This window comes from Oryzias latipes, chromosome 5 (genome assembly GCF_002234675.1).
Source record: "Oryzias latipes chromosome 5, ASM223467v1".
In the NCBI taxonomy this organism is placed as follows: Eukaryota; Metazoa; Chordata; class Actinopteri; order Beloniformes; family Adrianichthyidae; genus Oryzias; species Oryzias latipes.
The window spans coordinates 20,054,249-20,080,248 of NC_019863.2; the positions used below are offsets into that span (position 1 = coordinate 20,054,249).

Genomic DNA, 26,000 nt, shown 5'->3' on the forward strand with positions numbered 1-26,000 from the left:
AAACTTGCGTAGCTACGTATGAATGAGAGAGTTTTGAACGCGGAAGCCGAAAACGCTTCACAGAATTTTCATTAACAAGTTTCACGCCTTTCCAAGCCCAGTGTGAACGCATCATAACGCTGCGAAACGACTGAGTCTGTCAACAAGCACACTCCGTAACAAGGCAGGAACGCAAACAGGAAAACAGTAGAAATGGAGAAAAGAATAGAAAACACGTAACATGAAAAAGAACAAAAAGGAAATCTAACAGAAACTGAAAAATTAACATAAAAAAAGTTAAAAGGGAAAAAACAGGTACAAGTAAACATTCTTAGAACCTGAAACAGGATGGGTACACTTCCACTCTTTCTATGTTCTCACTCTGGCTATTCCATTGCAGGCTTTCTGGTTCAGTTTGAGGAGGACCGCTGGGAGCCCGGTCGGTGGCAAAACTTAACTAGCTTTTCTGGGGATCTCAACTCCGTTGTCCTGCAGCTATCCCCATATGTGAACTACCAGTTTAGGGTCATTGCCATTAACTCAGTGGGTCAAAGCGACCCGAGCCAGCCCTCGCCAAGATATAAGACCAGCGGAGCAGGTAAGGAGGGACACAAGAACAACAGATTTGCATGCAGACTGCACAGTAAACGCTTACCTGCTATCACAGCACACACTGCCTTTCATTCAGTTCATTAAAAAAATGCATTTTAAGTCTAGGTGTCATTGAGAAAGAAAATGTTATTGCATTATTCTGTATTCTGTGGGGTTACTTGTTTAAATGTTAAGGGGCCTTTTAACCCTTTGCAGAACTTGAAAACTTTCATGCTCTTGTTCATGGCTGAGCCTTCTGGTCTTCTGTTTGTCCCCAAATAAGCCCCTGATGCCATTCCTAGAGGTTTGAGAGGATGGGGGACCAGAAATGATAACATGGAAATCACCTGGGAGGTAAGACACCCACAAGAGGAGGTGTGGTGCAGGTGGTAGAATAAAGAAGGAAACGTGTAAAGTATGACCTTATTCATTGAAGTAATTCAGAGCACTATTTCTAGACAGATGATCAGTAGTCTTGTTTCTCCCTCTGAGGGTTTGTCCATGCCCAGCTTGTGCTCAGTCTCACATTGTTTTGCAGCCCCTGCAGGACCTGGAGAGGAACGGTCCAAACCTCCAGTACCATGTTTGGTGGAGGCGGAAGGACTCTGGAGAACAGTGGGACAGTGGGACTACACCTTCGTCTAACTATGTTGTCCAGAACACAGACACCTATGTGCCTTATGAGATTCGAATCCAGGCCAGCAATGAGTTTGGGTCTGGCCCGGAGTCCAATGTGGTCATTGGGTACTCTGGGGAGGACAGTGAGTATTTATACTACGAGAAGATAATTCCTGGGATGTGTGATTCTAAAGGTGGCGAGTTCTAAGTTATTTTGTGTTACGTTTGCTGCCTTTAGAACCCACAGAACCACCTCGCCAGCTGCAAGTGTCAAATGTGGACAGCACAAAGGCTCAGGTGAAATGGAAGGCCGTGAACATGAGCTCCATCCGTGGAGAGTTCAAGGAATACAGAGTGAGTAACGGACAGGCTTATTTCCTCATGTGTTATTTTCTGTGAGTCTCAATCCCCTTCTTTGGTGTCCAGCTCTATTACAGTCGTAAGTCCAGTCTGGTTCCTGGCCTGGTTGTCAAGGAGGAGACCAAGAACAAAGGTTTCTACACGACTGCAGATGAACCATCTGGGATTCTCACTGGTCTGGTGCCCTTTTCCAAATACAAAATGTCTATGGTGGTCGCCAACAACCGCTTTGAGGGTCCACCAAGCAACATGGTGGAGTTTACCACCAGGGAGGGGGGTAAGGTCCTGAGCAAATCCCAAAAACCTGACCCTTATCCAAAAATCTGAATGACTTACAATATGCTGTATTTTTATGTTGTAAATGCAGTCCCAGATGCTCCCAAGTTCTTCAAGATTAACCGCAGAACTCTGGACACCCTCTACCTGGAATGGGACAGGCCTCTGGAGCCCAACGGCATCCTAATAGGATACAAGCTTGAGTACCAAGCAGGTGAAAAATCCTGACATTTTCTCTTGGAAAAAGTGCAATAGCAGTGTAGAGCTGTGTTCATAGCGTGAGGACAGTTGTAACAAACAGGATCTGAAGAGGAGGGGGGTATTCCAGAAAGTATGTTTAAACTACCCTGACTTTAACCCTGAAGTCTGGCTAAAATCCGCCTGAACCTGCTTACTCTGGGTATGTCGGTTCCACAAGACTGGATATGAGTTTGACTTGGTAACCTTGGGTTAATGCCCGTGCACGGCAAGTACATAAAGACATTCTCAATGGATCGCCAATTTCTGGAGTCACCATGGAAACGCTTGGAGCAAAAAAAGAGAGCGCTATATCTTCAGTGAGACGGAGTCTAAGATTTCAATGACGGCGTATGAAGATTATACACCCATCAAAAAAGTAATACGGCTGCATCAGCAAAATAAATAATTTCTGCTTGGAGAAAAAGAACGGACAAAGTAATAGCATGAGTTTCTATCTCATTTCCATTTTCCTTGTGACACATATATATAACTTATCCAATTTTGCCAACTTAAACGAATTACTTGTATTGGTGACAAGTTATTGAGTTAAATTTATTCAACCTAATTTTCATATGTGTATAAAAACTTCATTAGTGTTTATACAACTCAAATTTACATATTTATCTAACTAAATGTCATTTGACTCCAATTCATCTTTTTTTCATCTTAATTTATCATAATTCTTGAACTCTCATATGTCAGAGTTTGAGCCGGCAGATATACTCATTTTTATAATTAAAAGAAAGAAACAATATAGACTATGAGCGTGCACTTATTTACCAATTTTCAGACATTGTCATAACCCCAATGCACAGTAGGGGTGCTCTATACATTCATCATTCTCTCCTTTACTCTCACTCATGGTGTTAAAGAATTAAACATAACAGGACAAATAACTCGGCAAAACACAGTGAAACAGCTAAACAACTAAACACATTTGGTCAAAAACCCACACTTAGACCCAAATCCGTCAAGACAGGCAAAGGGAATGGTATCCCACAATCCCTTGCGGTGCCGATCTAACAGCAGCACCAAAGTTACACCTACTTAATTGAATTAATTTGAATGAAAGTAAAATAACTGTCTGATAACTACGTGTTATTTTTAAGCTGACTTTACTAAAAAAAAGATTTATCTTAACTGAAGAAAATAATTAAGTTAGATCAATGTAAAAAGTTTATCTTTCCAACATCCATACGTGGTCTTATCACCGTCTCATGGAGGTAAAAGAATTATCTGAGCTTCTTCATCCACTAAATCATCTTCAAATGGACACGCCATGCTGCTTCACCTCTCTGTAAACAAACTAAGCTTCAACTAAACCTGCTCCAGACCAGGTTATGTTCAGAACATGAGTTGCAATGGCAACTTGACATACCCTGAAACATACCTCCATTCCTGGAACCGAAAGCTGAGATTATCCGCTTCCTTAGCGTCAAACTTACCGTGGTAACTAGCATAACCTGCTGTCTGGAATACCCCCCTGCTATGATTTTAAGTATTGTTTGAGGGGTTAGTTTCCACATCAGGCTGTAGCTTCTTCAGAGGCTCATGAGCACAATGCCAGCTCAAACGGTTTCTGGTCCTCATGCATTTTTTACAAGCATCTGTGAAAAGCATTAGTTCAGTATAACCCTCAATTTGTGTGTCCTTGTGTGTTTCTGTGTGTGTGTGCTCGTGTGTAGTCAACAGCTCCAGGCCGAGTAGCCCAACGATCCTGACTATCCCGCATAATGTGACGAAGCACACTCTTCGACTTCCGGACCGATCCACACGCTACAAGCTGTTCCTGTCTGCGCTCACCCAGCAAGGGTCAGGGGAGGTCTTCGCTGAAGAGTCGCCTCACTTTTCTAATGAAGGTGAGTTTGTTTCACCAGATTGCATCTCCAGATCTAATGTGGACTTCCATTTATCTCAATGCGTTTGTCAAAGTTTACCCCCCCAAAAATGAGCAACAAGTCAGCTGTGGTTTACTGACAAAATGTACAATCAAGGGCAAAATCCTGTGTTGAGTAGGACAAACCCACAACAGTCATCGAATAACTAGAGTTGGATACAAGTAATTATGAATAAAAAATGACTAAAAAACACAAAATGAAAAAAAGACCACAAATTAAAAAACCTTTTATGAGTTGTCGTTTAAAAAAAACAAACATAACAGGCCCGGCCAAAAATAATGTTAAACTTAGAGACCTTAAGGATATGTTAGAATAAAGTTTGTCCTCTATTTACCATAACAGATGTTTTTTATCAGTCTGCCTTTTGTACGTGTGAAACGACACATTGAACATGGACAACACTTTAAAAAAGGAGGAGGAAAGTCATGGAGAAGCATGTGGACCATCTTCAAGGATCTTGATGTTCCCATGGGAACAGATGCACATATTGATCAGTTAAGGTTCCCAGGACTGTAGTCAACCTCCCTGGACAAGACAGCAAAAAGAAAACTAATGGCAAACTGATGGGATGGATACTAAATTCACAGTTGCCTCAAAAGACACCGAACTACAAGGTACATCGCAGTCAGGTCACACCATCTGTCACAGCTGAGTCAAAGTGGACGTCATGGGAGACAACAAAGGAAGGACCACTGTTAAAACGAATAAAAGAAAAGTAAAAATAACAAATACTAATAATATGATAATAATGTGACCACAAGGGGGCACAATCCAGTGCTTTTTTTTTTTGGACCAATCTCTAGTTCAGATAATTGCAGAGGGGTGTCAGGAAGAGCATCCGACCTAAACCCATAAGTCAAATCAATCATGGCAATCAAGGGAGCAGCCAAAACGCAAAACAAGAAGACATCCATCCATCCCACCCGTCTTTGTCCTGGTCATGGTCAGTGAGCCCGTCTGGCCACTTTTGGGCAAATGATTGATAGTTTGTTGGAAAGGCAAGACAAATTCTTTTTTTTTTTTTTTTTGCAACAACAGCTCTATGTTCCCAGATGCAGATTTGAAGCATGCAAAGAAAAGAAGACAGAGACAGACACCTTGAAAAAATTATGGTCTGGACTGCTTTGCTCCATCTGAAACAGGATGTCCTGAGTCTGTGCAGTTGAAGGAAAACCCCAGACTATTAAGGTCCTCTGGAGTCAAATGTGCTACTTTAAAAAAGGAGGAGGAAAGTCAACCGTATGGACACTCATACGGTTGGATTCAATCACAGATCATTGTTCTTCCAACAGGGTAATGATGAAACCACAGACTGCTGAAAACACCAATAATGATTGAAAACAACATACTGGACTATTCTGAAGACAACTTCTACAGGGCTGATCTATTGTATCTATTGCATATGTGAGGAAGGATCTTAAAAATCCTATGTGAAGAAGACACCCTTCAAACCTGAGACAGCCGAGCACATCTCTCATGAGGACTGGGCTATAGAACCTTTCAACTGGTGCAGCATTATCATTGACAGTAACGATATCCTTATAGTAGATTAAATACCTGAAATGATCCTTAAAAGTATTTGTTTTCAATTGTTATTATTTATTTAACTTTTTTTCAGCAGCCATTGTGTTTTTTTCTTGGAGGTCACTTGTCAAAAAAAACAAAAAACAAAAAAAGATTCTCCAGAGCTCAGGTATTATTTGAGCTAAAGGGCCAAATGAAAATTCGGAGCGGTAAACTGGCCTCTGCTAAGGCCATAAGGTCAACCCGTCCTGCTTTTTGGTTGTGTTCAAAGTGATTAATGGTTCTTTCCGACGATGATTCTAAAACGTATTTGATCAGCAACGTTCTATCTGATGGACATTGTGTGTCCTCTCAGTGATGATTGACAACACCGTTACTAAAGTGAAGGAATCTGATCTTCCTCTCCTCCCTTCTCACTAACAGAGGGCTTTACCGAGGAGGAAGGCCTAGGTAATATTCCTAGCATGGTTCATGCTTTTTCTTTACTTCTATCCTGCTTTTGTGTATCCATCCCCTGAGTCCCCCCCCCCCCCCCCCTCTTCTGCTGGGGAGCTGAGCTTGAAGTAGATTTGAAATCAGATTATAAAGTTGGCTATTTGAAAGCTGCCAAGCTTGAGGATCAGCTGCAGTGCTTTTACTGACTAGGCATGAACAAGTGGGTCAGGACCTTTTGTCTTCATTCTCCACATAAAGTGAGGGGTGAAGATGGCCCTCCCTCCTCCCCAGTTGTATCATTCTGTTCTGCATCCATCACTACTTCTCATTAGTTTTCAGGAAGAAATAGCTCATCTCAGGTAAGTTTCTGGCTGATCACGAGCATTGATCTGGCATGGGGTGGGATCAGTTTATGGCCCTGTAATGATTGAAGTTGACTTCAACAACAGGTACATCAAGAGGAAGAGTTTGTAGATGAAAGGGGTCTCCACCGGTAAGCAGTATGTGAAGGGCGGGGCATAGGAGAGCATTCAAGGGGGTCAGTCAAGAGTAACAGTTTATTTTTGCCGTGACAAAGCAGGAAAAATTAAGTCTTTTACTTAGTACTTGAAAAGTATTATAATTTCAGCAATTTAGAGAGCCCAAAGTCACTATACTGTATCTCCTTCCCTGAAATGCTCAGCAGTAACTCCTGTGAATAGCTGGTTGCTTTTTCTCTTTATTTTGGAGACAGTAATATAGCAAAGTAATTCATAGGCATGCATAGCACAGCAATTTCAGAAAGTAGCCTTGTAAGGAAATTGATTATTTTAAAATAACGTACTCTGTAATGTTTTACAGTTTGGGAGTAATTTGCTGGACTCGTATGTGCTTTAAAGATTCTGAGAAGGACTTTACTAAGAACAACTTAGTAAACTTTTGAGATGAGGGAAAACATGTCATTTCCCAGGAGTGAGAAGACAGTTCTGATCTCACCTCTAACGGAGGTTATGATATGTTGACTGAATTAGGAAGGAAGTTACCCATTTGACCGGAGGTGGACTTCGAAGAATATTAATAAGACTTCTGATGTCAAAAGGGTGATTCTGAACGCCATGGTCATCACTGGGTTTTTAAAGTTAAATTTATCTGGATGCAAGAGAACCTGGTTGCAGGACACCCCCCCCCATTCGGCCAGAAAATTATTATGCTTTGGTACAAAAACACAAATTTAACTGGCAACCTCAACACTATCTAGTTTTTTCAGCTTCTCTGTCAAAGCCTGCTTTGCTCTGACCATAACTCCTTATACGATCAACATGAGTCAGCTGATTGGTGGTGAAAAGCGGCTTTGTGCCGGTAAGCAACAATTCAAAGTGGCTTTTTACTTTTTTTTATGCATTTAAAGTGTAACATACCAGCAAAAAGCTGCTTCTCTCTGCAACAGAGTATGCACTGATTCACATTGACCGCGTTAAGGGGTGAAAAGGTTGTGGAGGAATATAAACACAGGAGCTAAATCCCTGGTGTGACAGTTTTCCAAATCTGAACACTTTTATATATATCCTTTTAGAAATAAATAAACTAATTATTGTTTTTGCCTCGTTTCAAGCTCATGTTGCACACTGAAGTGTTTTTTCACATGTAAATGGTAAATGGCGTATACTTATATAGCGCTTTCTACCTTCTTACGAAGGCCCAAAGCGCTTTACAGTCACAGTCCCATTCACCCATGCACACACACATTCACACACACATTCACACACTGATGGCGGCTCCGCTGCCAAACACTGGCGCCAACCTCCCACCAGAGGCAAGGTGGGGTTCAGTGTCTTGCCCAAGGACACTTCGGCACATGGGCGTGCAAGGCGGGAATCGTACCTGCAATCTTACGATCATGAGTCGACCGCCCTACCGCTGCACCACGGCCGCCCGTATACATGTAAAAGGTTCCACATTTCTAAAATCTTGTAAAATTTCTGTTTCTGGAAAATTATGTCTTGCCGCCATCTTGTCTGCAACCAGGTCCCCCTCATCTAATCTGTAAACATCTAAGCTGCTGAAATATGATTTGGAAAAGAAGATCATTTAAAGCTCCGCCTACTTTACCTAGATGGGAGATGAGCAGTGGCAGAGCTAGAACATTTTATATGGGGAGTGGGAAGGTGGTAAATGAGAACACCAGAGTGGAATTGCCATTATATATTAAAATACATATTTCAAACTTATTTTTTTTTTATTTTTATTTTTTTATTCTATTGATAATTTTTTATTCTTTGACAATAATGATGACTCAAAAATGGGGAGGGGGCATAGCTTTTTGCTGTGGGTGCAACTGTCCCAAAGCTCCCCTGGGTTCTGTGGGTGCTCCCCTGTAGCTCTGCCCCTGGAGGTAAGGGAAAGTGCACATTTCTGTGATGGAAGGTCACTGAGCAGGTGGCAACAGTTGATTTTGGTGTTTGAAGGCAACAGTGAAATTACAGGTTTTAAAGGAAGCAATAGATGTACTGTGTGCAGTGACACGCCTCCACCTTCTGACCTCTGAGGGGATCTTTGGGTTCCTAACAAAAAAATCCATGCACAGCAGCGGCTTTATGGAATCGTTGTCATAAGATGTAGCAGTGATTTTCTTTTCCAAACATTCATGAGAATGTGCATGTGCATCCAACCAGAACCGGCATGGACAGACAAGTTGCAGTGTCATTGTTTTTCCAACTGGGGGCAATACTGGGTCAGAGAGTAGTAGGAGTTGTGTCTGAGTACTGCTGTACTTCTGCAGCTCTTGTGAATCTGTGTGTGTGTTCTGCAATGTTTTGCTTTGTTAACCCTCTTTTCTCTCTTCCTCCCCCCTTGTAGTCGAGCTTACCAACGCCTTCGTCTTCTCCGATTTCACCCCTACTCCTCCTCCTCTTGCTACTCTTCCTTCCACTACAATCGCTGCTACAGAAAGTAGTACCCCAGCTACCACCCCCCTAACAACTACGACTACTTCTTCCACTACCACTGTGGCGCCGCCGCCCACCACCACTGAGGCCCCCCCCACCACCACAGCTGCAGTGCTGCTCATCAGCAGGGGTCCCAATCTGAATGTGTTGGGTACATGCTGTTGTTCCTTTCTGGGAGCTTCTGTCCTTCTGTTGGCTGGACCTAAGCAGTCTCCCCCCCCGCCTGACTAATCAGGAGTCTGCATCAAGGCTGCATCCAGATAAGCTGCACTGGAGCTGCAGATAGCAGGCGTTTCCTGCGGAGTATCGGGATGCAGCTGTTCTCCTGGTCAGGACGAGACAGCCCAGTTCCTGCTTTGAAGCCAGAAGTTCTTTTTCTCCTCAGTTTGAAGGGTCAGTCTAAACTTAGACCTGTGTGGGGTTTTCGTAACAGTGCTCTTTTCGCCTCCCCTTCCCTGACTTTCAACCCTACCCCCGTGCAGTGACCCGCGGGCCTGAGATCTGGAATCTGACGGTGGACCCTAACAGTGTCTATGCTAACGTCAGCTGGAGACACAGTTTCCCGGCCGGCAGCAGCGCATTTGTGCTAGAGTTTGCACTGGACAGTAAGGATACCGAGCTGCTGAAAGAGGGAAGGGGGAGGGCAGTCAAACTTTATGAAGGGGGGGCCTTGATCCAGACCACGAGTTTTGGCCCGGTCCATGAGTAAATCTTTACAAGCTCGAGGCTCATGAGAGTGTAGACTGTAAACATGGCTCTGTAAACCTGCAGAGGGACACAGATTCCTTCAGTCCGACTGCATGAAACAAGATCGCCTTCCTTCACCACACAGCAGCGTTAGACTAATGACAACAGCTCAATGCATAGCTGCAGACATGGAGCAGATGAGCTGCTGACCAGAGGGGTTATCTTATGACTCTGAAGATTGTGGGTCTCCATTCATGCCTTCATATTATTAACATAATGACCCTCACCTACCAAACAATGATGCGGACATGGACTCATCAGACCAAACCTGTAATTGATACAGATCTACCTGGATTTTTCTGCGTTAAAGCTGAAATCAGTAACTATTGAGCAAACGTTTTTAGAGGGTTGTATTCTTTGAACTTCTCTGCTAGAAAGTGGCTCTCTTCTGAACTCTGGCATCATAAATGCCTTTTCAAATAAAACCTTCGCTTTCTGGATAATTTTGGTTGGGAGCCACGTTGCAGATGGTAGATATTCTGCAGTGATTAACCAACAATTGTGCCACATTTAGAGTCATCTTTATTTCTTCCCATTCAGTGGCATAAAAGGTAGCAAAAAAAAAGTTACATTAATGAAAGAAATTTTGTTCCAAAGATCCGGATGTTCGTGTATTTAAAGTGACCAATGTTGCAACCTTCCAGGCTTTTCAAAAGTTTTATTTTTATTTTTTTAACAATGGCAACTTTTAATTTAGTTCTTCTACAAAACATCTTTAAAGAAATTTGAGTGTTTTTCACGACTTTGTTGTGGTTAAAGATCATCAGCTTAGCAACTCAAGAGAAAATATCTGTTTAAATTAGACACCGTGCTGAGTCAGTCCACCTTTTTTTCAGTAGACTCCTGCTCTGTGAAACAATACGTCTTGATTTAAGAAGCAGCTTTTTGACAATTCCAACTTTCTATGAAGTTTTGTTCGCAAAACTGTCCTCTATGAAGAAGCATGAACAGACACCTACAGCAATGTTTCTGTCTTAAAAAAAACTGCATCCACTGCAGCCTGCTATAAATATCCTTCTTAAACCAGAAGAAATGTTGCTGCCCTTCACAGACAAAAAACACACCTGGTGTTGTACCACGCCCCTGTGGCCTGACTGTAATATCACAGTCCACAAGTCAGGATGTTGGGAGTACTGATTATTCACCAGGAAAAATACAAAATCAATCAAGGTTAGTTCAGGAATGTGAGGGAATAGAAACCGTTGTAGTCATAGTCTGAAACTCGTAAACCACTACAGCTCTCCTTTGAGGGAGAGACATTAAAAATGCAGAAAAGAGCACAGTCTCTTAAGGTTCCTTAGAAAGACTGTTGTCAATCCAAATCCCCTTAAAGACCGCAGGACTGTCTGGATCTTTTGATGGAAAGCAGGGTGGATGAGGAAGGCTGGATCAGGACTGCGTGTTGATGGAAAAGCAGTGGGTCAGCATGCAATTTTCTGCCCTGTCCATCGTCTCTCTGGTCTTAAGGGTGAAATGACAATGTGGGTGTTTTGACCCCTCCCTCCCACCATCACCCGTATGTGCCCTGCTGCCTGGCTTTGATTAAAAATGCTTCACTTTCGCTCTCTCATCATCACTCTTGCTTTGCTCTTTCGCCACACATTCAAAAATGCAACACCCTGTTCTGTTGCCCTCATTTTCTATGTTAATGAACCTTTCCTGTGACATAGCAGCACCTGTTCCTGGTGGAGAAGGAAAAAGATGAACGGGCTAAACAGGCCTCTGATCCTCTATCTGTACCAACTTTAAGACTGTCTGGTGTAAACGAGTCCTGTCATCCCTACTTTATCTTTCACCTATACTTGGTCCTGATCATAGAGAAGGCAGGATGGACCAATGATAAAGATAGTACAGTCTTCAGATAATTTTATACTTTTACTAAAAAAGGGTTTGCTTAAAGAAGAGCACTAGCATTGTAGTGAGCAGCTGTAATGAATCTCACAACTGCTGGGATTTATGTTGTGGTGTCCAAAGAGGCAGCAGTGCGGGAATATGCACTGGCCGGTCTTCAGTGATTCTTCCAGACTAAGATTCTGAGCACCAAAGTTTGAAAAGACAAGTGCACTCTGCATAAAACGTATGCTCTGAGCTCTCTGCAGACAATGATGATATTTTTTTTGCAGTGGCACTAAAGCAGAACAACCTGGTTATAGTCCAGCTATTTCAAAAATACATATTGATATATGTGTGAACAGGATCTGCATGAGGTCCTGCATGTCTTCTCATGTGCTCATCAGACATTATTTGGCTGGCTGGTGGTCTGCTGTGACAGGCATGACTGTGAAAGAAGATGATGAATGACTCAAGTGCTTGGATCGCTTTGATGGCATGGTGCATGGCTCACTCACACTGCAGTCAAACTCGCAGCTCAACTGTGTCATGAGTGACTCATCTTTCCAAGAGAAAGATGTGGCTGTCCTTTATTGTGCCCTTTCAGAGACCAGTGAAAACAAAGACCAGCAATGCCCTGAGCCCCTCATATCACCAAAGGGATCTGTAAAACTGATGCACAGGGAGCTGCCCCCTCTGCGTTTCTACCAAGTTTTTAAGGACTCTGCTTGGAGGAATTGAACCACAAGCTTGTGCTCAAGTGAGAATAATGCGGCGGCTCTGCATTGCTGTCATTCTGGGTTCACTTATGTAACCCTGCTACCACTCAGGACCATCAACCCCCCCATGCATGGCCATGATCTTTGCTAACAAACACTGCCATCATGGTCAAGCCATGGCCATGCCCTTTGGAGAGTGTGATTGGCCACTTTCTTGTGTTTCCAAGGCGAGAAGACAAGGAAAGTAGTGAAGAGCGTACCAGTGATGCAGCAGCCCCCAGTTACTGTAGCGGATCTGAACGCCAGCACCACCTACCATCTGAGGGTTTACTCCCATGAGCTCAACAGCATCAGCAGCACCTGGGTCATTTTTAAGACCAAAGCAGGTGAGAAGCCACCTGACCAGAAGAGACTGAGGTGCACCCAGGAGTCCTGATCTACTGGAGGGGAGTTCATAGCTGGTGTCCAAAGAGTTTCTCTCTAATGCTTGAGAGCACCACTTATCTTTCATGTCCGACCTTATGCTGATGATACTGTTATATTTCTTTGCAAATTTTGACCTACAAGGCTTTTTTTTTAATACAGACACATCTTGATGATTCAGTTTATTCTTTTAGACTTCAAGGATACCAAAGGTTCTTGTTCGTAGCCTCAGAGTCCCCTCCCTTGGGTGATTAAGTTATGCTTCCGTAGGGAACACTGGAATGTTGTCCCACCAGGATTTGTCTTTTAGTAAAGATCTGAAAAAGAGACATTATTTTCATAAACCCATTATTTAAAATTCTGATATTTTTAACTCATACTGACTGGTGTAACTAACAGGGGTTACAGTTATCCGGTAATTTTTGGAGTCATCATTTGTTTCTAAAAGAATGATATGCTGCCAGTCTACACAGCTCCTGGTGTTTCTGGCCCAGAACTTTTGGCTTTGAAGGAAATCTCTGGTGAAACCAGTGTTGTAGTGATACAAAGTCTTCCTCAAATCTTTTGTTTAATTCTGATTACTTAAATCAGCTTAAAACATCCATTTACATTGTGGCCTGTGTTTATTTAGAGACATTTGTATTTTTCTATTCTTTTACATTTTTAGTTTTTTTTTGTTCAACTAATAAGATATGTTTTATTTTTCTTTGTATTTGCTGTGCTTTAGTTTTTTTCTGAAGCATCTTAAAAATGTCAGTTGGAATGTAGCTGAAGTTTAAGCACGATTCATCAGAAATGGAAGTGGAGTGTTTGGAGGTGAGAGGGTTTAGACCATTAGGAGATTTTGGGATACTTGAAAACTATTGAACTGCTTAACCCAGAAACAGCAGAGGAGCATCAGTCTTGAGCTGGAGGACTGGGTTTCAGGGATTTTGCCGGTAAAGGAACTACAGAGACACGGTGGCTCTGATATAGAGCTACTACATCATTTCTGCTGACCCATTGTGGATCCACTAGAGATCCAGTGCATCTTTATCTCATTAAGACTGAGAAGTAGTTTTGAACCAGATGAAATTAAGTCGTCAAACTTGTGATGGTTCAGAAAATCCTCACTCACTTCTTATTTCCCTTTCTTCCCTCTCCTTTCCTTTTTTGTGCATCTGTGTGTTTGTGAATATGTGCATGGTTGCGTGTGTGTGTGTGTGTGTGCGCAGCATACATCGACCAGGTGGACATCGCCACTCAGGGTTGGTTTATTGGCCTGATGTGCGCCATCGCTCTTATCATTCTCATCCTCCTCATCGTCTGCTTCATTAAGAGGAGTCGGGGGGGAAAGTACCCAGGTAAGGAGCACCACACCTGAAGCGTTTGTCTTTCACTGCACATTTATGTGCTTAGTATAGACACCCACATGTCCTCCAGTAGAAGCATAGTTTCTGCTCCCATCCCTAACACATACAGTCAATGCTGGGCTCTCTCTGCTTTAAAGTTTAAAGATCAGACTGTAAGACCTGCGTAAAACATATCCTTACCTGGAACAACTCTCCCTCTTAAGAGTAGGATGAGGTTGTGGAGGGATGATGAGTGAGGCGTGATGGTGCAGAGCAGCAGTTCATAGAACTGTGCTCATGTTTTACAGTGTCTGTACTGTCTAGGTGCTGTCTGGGTGGCTACAGTCAGAAAGGTTCTGGGTAAGTTCTGAGCTGCGATGCTTAAACTAACGTGCAGTGATGAACCAAGTCCAATAACAAGTCATATCCCAAGTCATAACACAAAGACTAACGGCTATTTTCATGCGTGTATGTTTCCGCAGTAAAACATCTTACATTCACCTATCAAAACTGAAACCTCAACTTGCGGCTTCACTGTTTTTGGCACTGGTTCTGATTTTTTATTTATTTTATGCTTTGTGTGACTTATGAGCCTGTTTGTCACACTGGGAGTACTCCTTCGCTCATATGTTTTGAGCAATCCTCAAGAGAGGCCCCAAAAACATGACACGCTGTAAAGTTGTAAAAGGAAACCGCTTTAATATTGAAGCAATTTGTAAACAGTTTTAAAGCTTATATTTTCAAATGGATAGAGAAAAGAAGAAAACATTTTTCACCTTTAATGCTTCAAAAAATCACAATACATCAAAAAACCATTCCATATTTGTCATTAGTAAATATATGCAAAGAAAAATTGTTCATCTATGGAATAACTTATCATTTAACCCCCCAGTCAGCAGACATTTTAAGCTAACTGCTTCAGTGTTACAGGCCATGATAGATAATGACTGTGTAGGAAGAAAAAAACATTCTCAGCTCTCTGATCTTAGTGCTTTAATGGTAGAGTGTCTGCCCTGAGACTGGGAGGTTGTCGGTTTGAATCCATATCAAAGACCCTAAAGCTGGAACCCAATGCCTCTCTGCTTGACACTTAGCATTAACGGGTTGGACTGGGGGGTTTACACTCACTAATAGTTCCCAAGCGTGGACGTTGTGCCAGGGGCTGGCTCAAATGCAGACAACACATTTTTCCACCAGATGACTAATGGGAGTTTAACTTTAACTATCTGTTGTCAATCAATGTGAGATTGTAGCTTGTTTTCCTCACAGTAGTTTTGATTGTTCATGAGCAGTGTAGCAACAGCTTTTCAACCAAATCACTTTAAAGCTAATTATTTGGGTACAGATAATTTCCCTTGAGTAAATATTTAAAAAGCTGCTAAAAAAGTTGCTAAGCAGCTAGATTCTCCTTCACCTGCACCTATTATGTTTTTGGCCCGATGTTCTCAGCATCTTGTTTTGGTCTGAAGTTCATGCAGATTTGTTCACAGTTGTTTTGAGGGCCACCACTACGTGCAAGTATTGTCACCCTTTAGTTCAAGATCACTGTTCTGCTGACAGCCCTGTTTGAGCTGATGTGTATAAGCTGATGGACTTACGCTACTGCTCTCTGAATGCTGTTTAGTCTGGGTCCTAAATGAGCCTACATCAAAGAAACTCTTCCTTTTTGTAGGGTGATTGACTCCAGATTGATTATGATCATCTCATCAAACTAAATGTTTTGGTTCTTCTGGAAGCAGAATGATGGAGTTGTTTTGCATTCCATTTTTAAAATGTGCACCTTAAAATGATTGTGTAAGAGATGTTATGTTTCTGCTATGGGCCGCCTTTTCAATACTGGTACACTTTTTGAAAGAAAGATGCTGTACTTACTTTTCAACATCATAGTGTGTAAGAAGAATAACTTAGGAGGGGCTCACAGTGTTGGTCTGGAAATTTGAACTGTGATATTGAGAACCAAACTCTGTTTCTAGACACACTGCAGAGGTGTAAGCACCTTAGTCACAGAGCAGAGCTGCTCACATTTTCCTCTGTTCTGTCTGTTACAGTCCGCGATAAGAAAGATCTGCCCTTGGATCCAGTGGATCATAAAGACCAGGACGGATCTTTTGACTACCAGTAAGTATTAAGAGAATCAAAGCTAATGTTTCTTTGAGGTCACTGATCTTGTGAAATTGTGGTCACAGTTGTTTTCAGCAGGTTGTGTAACCCGATTGATTTTTATCTCACTTTTTGAACCATTCGGACATGACTGCGCTCATGATAGCATCGTCCAGCTTCACTCAGATACCTTTCTGTGCACGTTTACAGCAGCTCCTGTAGATACGAAATGTTTTAGTTCCAGTGATCTCACCCGTACATCACAGCAGGTGGCGCTCATCAACTGCAGACAGCTCACACCAGCCAACCAGAACTGAAACCGTTGAGCAGGTGTGGGCTTCCTCTGATGTAGGAAGACTGCATGCCACAGTGCATGTGCCAGATTTGCAGCAGAGGAGGCCTTATGCACAGGATCATACTTCTTCCTGAATAAAGATGAAATTTCTGTAAACTTCTAAGTGCACATACTCAGTTACTCTGCATCCTGCACGTGCTCAGTCTCGCCACACTGCCCTCAGTTCCCCTCTGTTTCCATGGCAACAGCAAATATGAGCAACACACAGCAGTCTGATGGCTCTTTTTGCATGTCAGCACAGAAATGTTCAGTTAGCTGTTGAGACACTAAAAACTAAGGAATTGGATGTTCCATGGAACTGAAAATCAAGAAACGATGGTTGTGCATGAAAGCAGCTTAATCTACCTTTGTTTCAAACTTTCTCTAAGCGCTCCTGTTTGCTCAAAGAACCTATTTTCAGGATAAAATAAAATATGGGAGCAACTTTAGGGGGTTTGGGGAAAATACAGGTATGCTCCACTGTGTACTGGCCGAAGGTGGGGTGTGTGAGGGGACCACAGTGTTGGTGTGGACACAACACAAACACAGATCCCAGCATGGAGTCACAGAAAAAACCTTCAGAATAATCCTGTTTGTGTAAGCTGAGGCCATCAGACTTTCATCGGCATGTGCTGCTGAGTGACACGTCTTTTTGCTCCTTCTAGGTCCCACTGATCTGAGGATGCTGTCCCTCCATCCATCTGTCCAATTGTCTGTCTTTCTTTGTCCGTCTGTCTGATGCTGATGTACTAACCTCAGATAAAAATTATTTAACTCTTTTAAACTTTATAATCAAAGTCAGCAGACCCACATTTCGGTGCTTCCTCTGGATAACAAGTGAACTCAGAGGCGTGGCACTCTAACCCTTTGTGTGTTTCTGTAGCATGATTCTTAAATACCGCTCAGACCATCAATATGGATGTGAATGTGATAAAACTGCCTTTTTATGCGGTTTAAAAACACTAAAACAGAGTTTGCGACTAACTCGGCAGTGCCCACAATGGTCTCTGTGATTCTGTAATTCTTTGGTTCTGCAGGTTTCCCCTTTCTTTTGCTCACAAATCCTTAACAGTTACATACATTCATTATATTACTGAAGCTTCTTTTCACATTAACTGGTGTGTGATTGTGTGTGAAGATAGATGTAAGGTGTGAATGTGCACGTGTGTGTGTTCACATGAGTGCACACGTATATGTGTATTTAGTGAAACGTGACTGATGAGATGAATGTGGGTGTAAGTCTGTGTGTAAGTGGGAAGTGTAAGTCTGAGGATGTGTGAATCCATGTGCATGTGCGTGTGAGTCTGCACACAATTGTGAGTCTGTGTGCACGTGAGTGTGAATCTTTATGGATGCGAGTGTGAGTTTGTGCTCATATGGGTGTGAGTCTGTGCGCACTTGGCTGTCCTCTCTGGCCCTGTTCTCCATGTTTCTTCATGTGTCGTCCTTCTTTCTTCCAAATGCTGAAATGGGTCGTCCGTCCATGACAGGGACAAAAACCAGAACAGGTATTTTGGTGGGGACTCAGCCTGTGCATGTTTGGGGAGGCAGAGCTTTTCTAAAGGGATGGGAAGCTTGAAGAGGTGGGAGAAGAAAACAGGAGGTTTTAGCCTGCTTTGCTGGTCAGTTTTCAAAGGCTGACAAGCTATTTCAGACATCTGGATGTTAAAATGTCTGAAAAACGAGAGAATGGCTGATTGATTCACATGCAGACGGACAGAACCAGCTTTGGTTTCGTGAGGAAAATGAAAAATGCCACAAAAAGTCCCAAGTCAGACCTGTCTCATTTTGAGCTACTATCGGCGTGAGGATGAAATATGCTGGGTTTTATGGCTAAGCATGGCGCGGGCTGACACAGATGAAGATCAAACTAGCATAAACTGATCAGTTTTAGCTTGTTTGTTCACCAGCAGCTTGTGAATCCAGGTTTCTGCTGCTCGAGCATTTATGCAGTCCAGGTTAAAGTGCAGGTAAACAAGCAGCTTAATAAAAAAATAATGTGCTAAGCTCTCAGATAAAATTCAATAGAAGTCTATAGAAACCATCTACATCTGCATAGATGGGTGCTGATGCATGTGAGCATGAACCTCCAAACCTGCCCTGCATGTATAACAAGAAAAAATTCGTTCAAACTTTCCACCAATTCCACTTTCTTAGACTAAAGTGGAAACTGAAAAACAAAGAGAATGTTAAAAATATCCGTTTTTGGGGAATCAGAAGCTGCTGCTTCTTAGTTCTGCTGTTTGTTAAAGGTTCAGGCTGACAGAGGAACTCCGCCACCACTCCAGGTCCATGCTCTCCCCTCCAATCCAATCATACCATGGAATTCCATTAGGGTTTATCTCCTCAAAATCTGCAGCTCCGAGACTTCCGATCACATTCATCTGATTAGTTGAAGAAAATGCCATCTTAAAGCCGTTTAGGCAAAGAAAAATTACCCCCCCCCTTCTCTAGTAGAAAATAAACCTTTGTCCTGGCAGCGCGCTGAGATGGTTGTGCACTCTTGCATTGTGATTGCAGACATCACTGCAAACATGAAGATTATGAAGACAAAGAAAAGCTTAAAAGAGAATATTCCCTCAGAAAGTGGGCAGAGGAACAGTCCTGTTACCCCCAGTGTTAATCTTGTGCCCATCTGCCTGCCTATCTGTTTAAATGATAGCACTTCCTGTTAGTCAAATTAAAGGTGACATGAACATGGGGAGGGGGAGGTTACTTTATAACATTATTGATTGTTTAGACCCATTCGTGCAGAGACAGATAATTTGCTGCGATGCAAACATGTTCAAACTCTGCAAAATGACTTTCTAATTGCAGGCTTTAACCCTTCACTACTGCTGCAGCATCAAACATGCATTCATGTTTTAGAACCTGCAGGTTCTCAAAGACAACGGTAAAAAGGACAGAACACAGCTCACAAACAGGACCGGTTTAGAAACCAAATTATTGTTTGAAGGCGGGGGGCTGAATGTAGGTGAAGCTAAAAATAAAGTTGACTATTTATAGAGAGAAAGCTGCAAAACGCAACACAAACAAGGAAACTGAGTAGAGGATTTTGCCTCATGTGGTAGTTTTTTGAAGTGCGATTATTTTCTTTCAAAAGTGTTTTAGTAATTCTGTATTATGATGGGTTTCCACCCCCATGATCTTTCAGGATTCCAATTAAAGTCCTGAGTTTGCATCCCTCAGTTACCCTCCCCGATGCTGTGATCCTCCCTGTTAATGCATGAAGTGCAATAAACCCCTATAAAACTTCAAGAGTAGATGTGCAGCCCTTCTCTGCACTGAGCATGTGTTTGCCAAAACCCTGATGACCTCTGTGTTCCTCAATGCCAGTCCTCTGCTGATGGGATGGCTTTTTCCACCTGAACCGACTGCTGCTTTGATGATTCTGTTGAGCAAATGTGGAAGAAGCTTCATCCAAGTGGACCTTTGTGTCTCATGGGCTTTTCATGAGGGTCTGTCAGGTGCGAGCAAATGATGAGTTCAAGACCAGAATTCTGCCACATCAGGCATGTGACAGTTTAGAGGTCCAGGCTTACAGAGCCTCTGTGAAGTTTCTTGATATTCATCCTGATGTTCCCAATGTTCTCAAGATTCCTCCTTTTCTTGATGTTTCCTCATGTTTTGCTTTGTGTCCCTGATGTTTTTCTAGTTCCTGAGATTCCCCCTGATGTTTATTCATGTTCCCCATATTCCTGTCGTTTTAAGTGTACCACCTGACTTTCCTCGTGTTTTTAATCTTACCTAAAGACCTCAGTCGCTCTCTGACCTTCTCCTTACCGTTTTCCTCTGCAGCAGTGATGAAGACAACAAGCCCTTGCAGGGCAGCCAGACATCGCTGGACGGTAACGTGAAGGAAAGCGATGACAGTCTGGTAGACTACGGCGACGGGGGCGATGGCCAGTTTAACGAGGACGGCTCCTTTATTGGTCAGTACACGGTGAAAAAGGACAAGGACGAGACGGAGGGCAACGAGAGTTCGGAAGCCACCTCCCCCGTCAACGCCATTTACTCACTGGCGTAGTTGAGACTAGACTCACGCCGGACTCCTCCAGTGCTGCACTGACACCACAAGCCTTTCATTTCTGTTTGTAGCCAATGGAGGCCATGTTGGCCCCCTGCCCTCCCCACACAGACTGGTGTGCCTTTGGGGCAGCTGGCAACATCTGAGGCTTCAGCAGGTGCTCTGTGGACGTTTGTTTCTTTGTGGCCTGTTTCTCCCTTCCTGAACACACATGTCCACACGCGTATGTGCACCAACACACGTGCACACACCGACATATCCGCCTTGACGCCTGAAGAAGAGTTTATCACACTGATCATAGTGAGGAGACAGGCCCTGCTGAGCCTCCAGGATCCCGCCGCACCTGTTGGTTCTAGCAGAACTATGCACTTCCATCTCCTTCATGCCTTCCTGGTTCTGATCCGATCCTTAGGAAGTTCAAAATCACTTTCACCTTTAATCCAGAGCTGTAGGTGCTCAAAAAAGGCCTCAGACGAAATGCTGTGTCAGCATTAGTATGAAACTAATGATGTCCATTTTGAAACCATAAAAGTGTATCATTACTTTTGAGCACGGTAGTAAACTTAGAGCACGGAAACTTGAGCGATAAAAGAGAAATGATAGTTTATGCGAGAAAAAACCTTCCTGAAGAAAAAGCATTACAGTTCAGTTAAAGTAAAAGAAAATCTGGACTTGCGTTCAGACCATGGTTCTCTTTTTTTACACAGATATGTACGTTTCATAATGCAGTCAGCAATTCATGGCTTGTCATGGAAAAAATTTGAAATCCTATCAATCATGTTTTTATTTTGTTTTTTGTTTTTTAATGATTTTATGCAATGCAGATTTTTTTTCACTGTGGGACACAAACAAAGCACAGAGAACAGGTGTGTCCATACTTAGCTATCTTTCTGGTGGACTGAGGAGCACAGGGTTCAGGTACTCACCCCCTCACCCCAAAGAAGATCCCATTAGTCAAAAAAGCAGCAAAAACAGAAACACCAATACAGTAGTTTAAAATCATTTACCTCCGTCCATTCCAGTAACGTGCGCTTCTTTTTCAGGAAACATAAGGTACATCTGAATTCTTAAAAATTTGCCCTAACACCTTGACTCCATTGGCAAATGTCATGGGTCAAAGGAGAGAAAAGGGGAGGGATTTAAAAAGAAAAATGAGTCTTAACTCTTTTATGAACAATGTGAGCAGGAGGCCCAGAAAAAAGTTTGCAAGTATTTTAGTGTCTCTGATTCTTGGCTTTAAACAGACAGGCAATTTGTTTTCAGTTTTTTACACTGCAAAGAATTTTGGGACTGGATTATGATCTTGTTTCTTTTGCTAGAGGAAATAATAAAGGGAAGCGGCTGAACTCCTTTGCTTTTAAAAGTAGAAACCTCTTGGTCATTTCCCTCAGAAAAGATCTTTTCTTTTAAAAAAAGGGACCAAAACCTATGTTTTATTGAAGGTATGACCTCAATACATGGGTGTCATCTCTTTATTGGCTGCATGGCCAACTGTTAAGGCATGGTTTACTAATGTAGCGTGGCCTCTTTAAGAGGGACAGGCTTCATTACTTGAATGTGATCTTTGAGTTTGAGGCATGCTCTCCAATCTCATTCCATTAGAAATTATGTCTTTGTTTGAACTTCTTATTTGGCTTTTGGTTGCTCCCTTTAGAGGTCACCACAGCTTATCATCTGCCTCCATCTAACTCTACCTGCATCCTTCTAACTCCCACCGACCACCCTTATCTCCTCCTTCACCTCATCCAGTGAAGGAGCTTCTCCTCTTGGTCTCTGTTGTGGTAAATCCAACATCATCACTTTCCTCCCTCTCAACATGTCCGAACCATCTCAATCTGCTGCCCTAAAGTTATCTCCAAAAAATCTAACATCAGCTGTTCAACAGGAAGGAATCCAGTAGAAGAACAGTTCAGAGGAACTGTTCCTCTGGCGGATTTATTCCTGTTGAAGAGAAATTCAACATATTCAGCTTCTACCTCTAGCTTCGCCTCCTGTCTCTTTCTCACAGCCACTGTCTCTAAACCTGCAACATGGCTGCTCTCACCATAGCCCTCTACACCTTTCATTATCACTGATTCTCTCTAGCACACAACACATTTTTTTTAAACTTGTCCTGTCCAATAACTGAGCAAACAGATGAGAGCTTAAAGCCTCTTGTGTTGGACATATTTTACTGTCACAACATGGGTTGGTTTTGAATCTTCTGACATGCAAGGGGTATATTTGAATAAACCCCTTTTGTAATTGAGACTAAACTTTATTCACATTAATTATATTTATCACTGTTTTTTGTTGGACCGAATGGAAAAGAAAAGGAGGGAGAGAGAGGGATGTTAGAGAATGGGAGGGGGGGGGGGGGTAAAATCATAAAGCATCGTAAAGTTGCTGGAAGTTTATAATCATCACTGTCAGGTTTAGCTGTATAACAAATCCAAAAGGGCCGGGACCTGTCCACACACACTCTCAAATGTTACAAACATACCTGTTGGCTCCAATAATGTTTAGTACATAACACACTTGACAATGTGTCTTTCCTTTCCCATAACAAACAAGAAGGAGCTTAAGGCCGATCAACTCCTCGGTCACACCTATAACACATCTCACCACTGTCTTGGCTCTCATACCTGGCTTCGTATGAACACACCTGTCAGTGCCCACCACAGAACCTAGATTAACGCGAACGTGTGCAGCTCTAAGGTCATGGGCGGTCTCATGTCCTTCAAGCTGATTGGAATCAAGTTTTTGTCAGTGCTCTCTGTAGCATCTTCAGAATCATGAGATGTTCTTGATGCTTCAGCTGGACTTCAAAGATTTATTTTATATTTCTATTTATCACACATTGTGCATAGAGTTAATATATTAGCCTCTAACAGTTGTGTTGTACAGAATGGTCAGGAAAAACTGGTTTGATGCTGTAAACAAAGATCAGTGCTGCTGTCATTCATCCATGTGTTTCTGTTGTAACATAACCTGTCTGCACACAAATGAATATTATTGTTCTCATCCTTGTATTCTTTGTAAATATATGAAATTCATTTTTTCCCCAGAAATACTTTATGAAAGTCAAACAAGTTCACGTGCTGGTTTGTTCGTGCCTCTTCATCGGGTCGGGCTGTTGAACATAATTCCTCCTCTGTGATGAGAGTCGCTTGATGATGGCTTTGGTCCAGAGAGTTCAGGTTCTGTGTAATGTCATGTCTAAGGCTTAAGGACCGGTCCAAACTTCAGCTGATCCTATCGGCACCTTCCACAAGCGCATTAATAAGTTCAAAGGAGCAAGAATCTTTAGGTTTAATGAAGAGGAAGGTGATCCTCATCAACACAACACAACGCTCCTCTGTCTGAAGGTTGTGGTACATTCAAGCGTCAAACCCTGACTGATTGAAATGAGAAGATTTGAACAACAAAACACATTGCACAATATCACAATTACTTCAGAACTGGTCAGGACAGAGTGAATTAAGATGACTTGGAAATGGTTCCAACTCACTGATGATTATGTCAAAAACCAAAGACGATCAAAAAGAAGAGTGAAGCTAGACTTCTCCTTTTTCCGTGGAGCTCAAGCTTCTCAGACAATTGTCCATTCATTCACGCTCTTTAGGTTCCTCTATTTGTTGGGTCATTAATTCTTGCATTTGCCTTTTCTCCATTCATTCATTAATTGTTGCAGTTGTTATTCATTGATTCCTTCATTTATTTGTTCACTTAACATCAGCATTAAAAGAGGAACACTTTCATGTTTCAATTGTGTTTGGAACAGCCAACAGAAGCTTCTCCTTTGTTGCCCAATGGACTGACCGACTGAAGCAGCTACCTGATGACTCCAACTGAAAAAAGGGGATGTGAACATTTACCTATATAAGGGTTAGGTTGTTGTATTAGAACGTGTTCATGTGTGGAAAAGAAGCTTTTTATGTTTAAAACGTTTCCATGTGTTTACACAAATGTTTCAAATACTTATTCAGACTATTTTAAAAATACATTTAGGATAATCTGATGGTTTGGGAACGATCTGAGCGAAACTACATTATAAATATCAACATTTTGTGTGTTTTCATGTTTGTTGCTTTATGACCTCTGCTGTGAGTTGCAGCTACAGAAATGAATTGATAAGAGGCTGACAAACAACCCTCGACCGCATTTTATCGTTTGTGCAGAATTTATTGGAGCTGATCTCAGTAAAAACAGAAAACGCAGTCAGCGTTTCGTCCTGTTGCCACACCCTCTACGCTTCTGAATTCACTGAGCAGGTCTTTCCCCTGACACCTCCATTCAACGCCTATTTGTTTCTGCAATGTTTTAATTTGAGCACACGCTGACAAGCAGAGAAAAAGCACTGAGAGTTTAATTGTGAGCTAAACAGCTGGACTCTGAAATCTGCAACCCCTTCCCTTGATCAAAAATCACATGTGAAAGATTAAACTACCACACACACAAAAAAAAAAATGGGGCCGTGTGCACCTGTGCTGTTTGTGCACGCTGGTCTATTGTGCTCTCGGAGGGAACGGGTCAGCTGTAGGACTTGACGTTTCCTGAGACTGCTCACATTTATTATCTCCTTCTGGTTTTGCCAGAGTGGCTTCTTACAGCCTCGCTTCATCATGCAAAGCTTTTGTAAGGAACATCTAATCAAGATGAAATGTATACTCACCTGTATGCGTGTATGACTTGTTGCAACTTCTGCTAGCAGCGCCTTCTTTCTAGTAAAGCTCTGCCCTTTTGTCTACCTCTGCTATTGTGTCTCAGTTCCTCTGTTGTAAAAAAATATATCAAAATACATATTTTTGTGAATGAAAGAAAAACGAAAGATGAAAAACTTCAGCTAAACATTCTAGATTATGTTCCTGCTGCATCCAAAGAGTGGATGAGTGAACAGAAAAACTTAAGTCGAATACAAATTGCTTCCCTACCCCTACATTTACTCCTCCAAGCGGAGAGACATGGAAAAAACACGGTCTTGAAGTTCTGATGTTACTACCACTTGATGACGTCATCAATAGCCACCGGTCATCTACGATAGTGCGTAGCGGACAGCGCTTGAAAAATACTCATAGTTTTGATAACTTTAAAGAATCATTCCAAAACTTAATACTTACATTTAAATGTAAACTTCTGTGCTTCAGAGCACAACCGCTTGAAAAAATGCATTACTCCTCCGCGCCACAAGCACGACTCAAATCACCCTACCAGAGGAGGGATAGTCACTGTGGCTCCTTCTTTAAAAAAACACTGTCTGTGTGTGTCAGACACCACTGTAGCTTCAAAAACCCCAACAATTGGAGCAATAAGGAGGGGTCAGGGGGCAAGATGGGTAGGAAAGCAATTTGGATTAGGCCTTAGACTGTATCTGAATTCCCTCTCTACTCCCTAACCCCTAGCAAATTATATATTCTGAGACTATAGACTGCGCTGGATTTAAAGCAGTTTGGACAGAGGTTTATTACTTTTTTTTCTAAATGCCAAATATGACGTCCCCTATTTGACAAAGTAAAAACATAATATATATGAACATTTTACGGAGACAAATTACGAATCCACAGCTCTAACAAGTCATAAAAAACACATTTACATACTGGTACGCCTTTTTCAAATGACAGATCATTCTAATGCTATGCATTGGGGTCTATAGTAGCCAATTAAG

General features: G+C 42.2%; 1 protein-coding gene across 15 annotated transcripts in view; it reads left to right on the plus strand.

Annotated features, from left to right (window-relative positions):
• The window catches only part of nfasc (neurofascin), an 82,580-nt gene extending 57,488 nt beyond the window's left edge, over positions 1-25,092 (plus strand). For 8 of the 15 annotated variants that reach the window (XM_020703346.2, XM_020703345.2, XM_020703351.2 and 5 more), the window contains 15 exons: positions 380-577; positions 854-924; positions 1,109-1,331; positions 1,427-1,542; positions 1,615-1,825; positions 1,916-2,038; positions 3,750-3,923; positions 5,910-5,936; positions 8,757-8,996; positions 9,328-9,450; positions 12,369-12,527; positions 13,779-13,907; positions 14,220-14,255; positions 15,944-16,013; positions 20,128-25,092. In XM_020703346.2, the coding sequence (XP_020559005.1) occupies positions 380-577; positions 854-924; positions 1,109-1,331; positions 1,427-1,542; positions 1,615-1,825; positions 1,916-2,038; positions 3,750-3,923; positions 5,910-5,936; positions 8,757-8,996; positions 9,328-9,450; positions 12,369-12,527; positions 13,779-13,907; positions 14,220-14,255; positions 15,944-16,013; positions 20,128-20,356 (2,129 nt within the window). In that variant the 3' untranslated portion in view covers positions 20,357-25,092. Of the gene's footprint in view, positions 1-379; positions 578-853; positions 925-1,108; positions 1,332-1,426; positions 1,543-1,614; positions 1,826-1,915; positions 2,039-3,749; positions 3,924-5,909; positions 5,937-8,756; positions 8,997-9,327; positions 9,451-12,368; positions 12,528-13,778; positions 13,908-14,203; positions 14,256-15,943; positions 16,014-16,994; positions 17,838-20,127 lie in introns of all 15 variants that reach the window. The other 7 variants (XR_002290258.2, XR_002290260.2, XR_002290261.2 and 4 more) reach the window with 7 other exon arrangements.
• Positions 25,093-26,000: the final 908 nt, after the last annotated feature.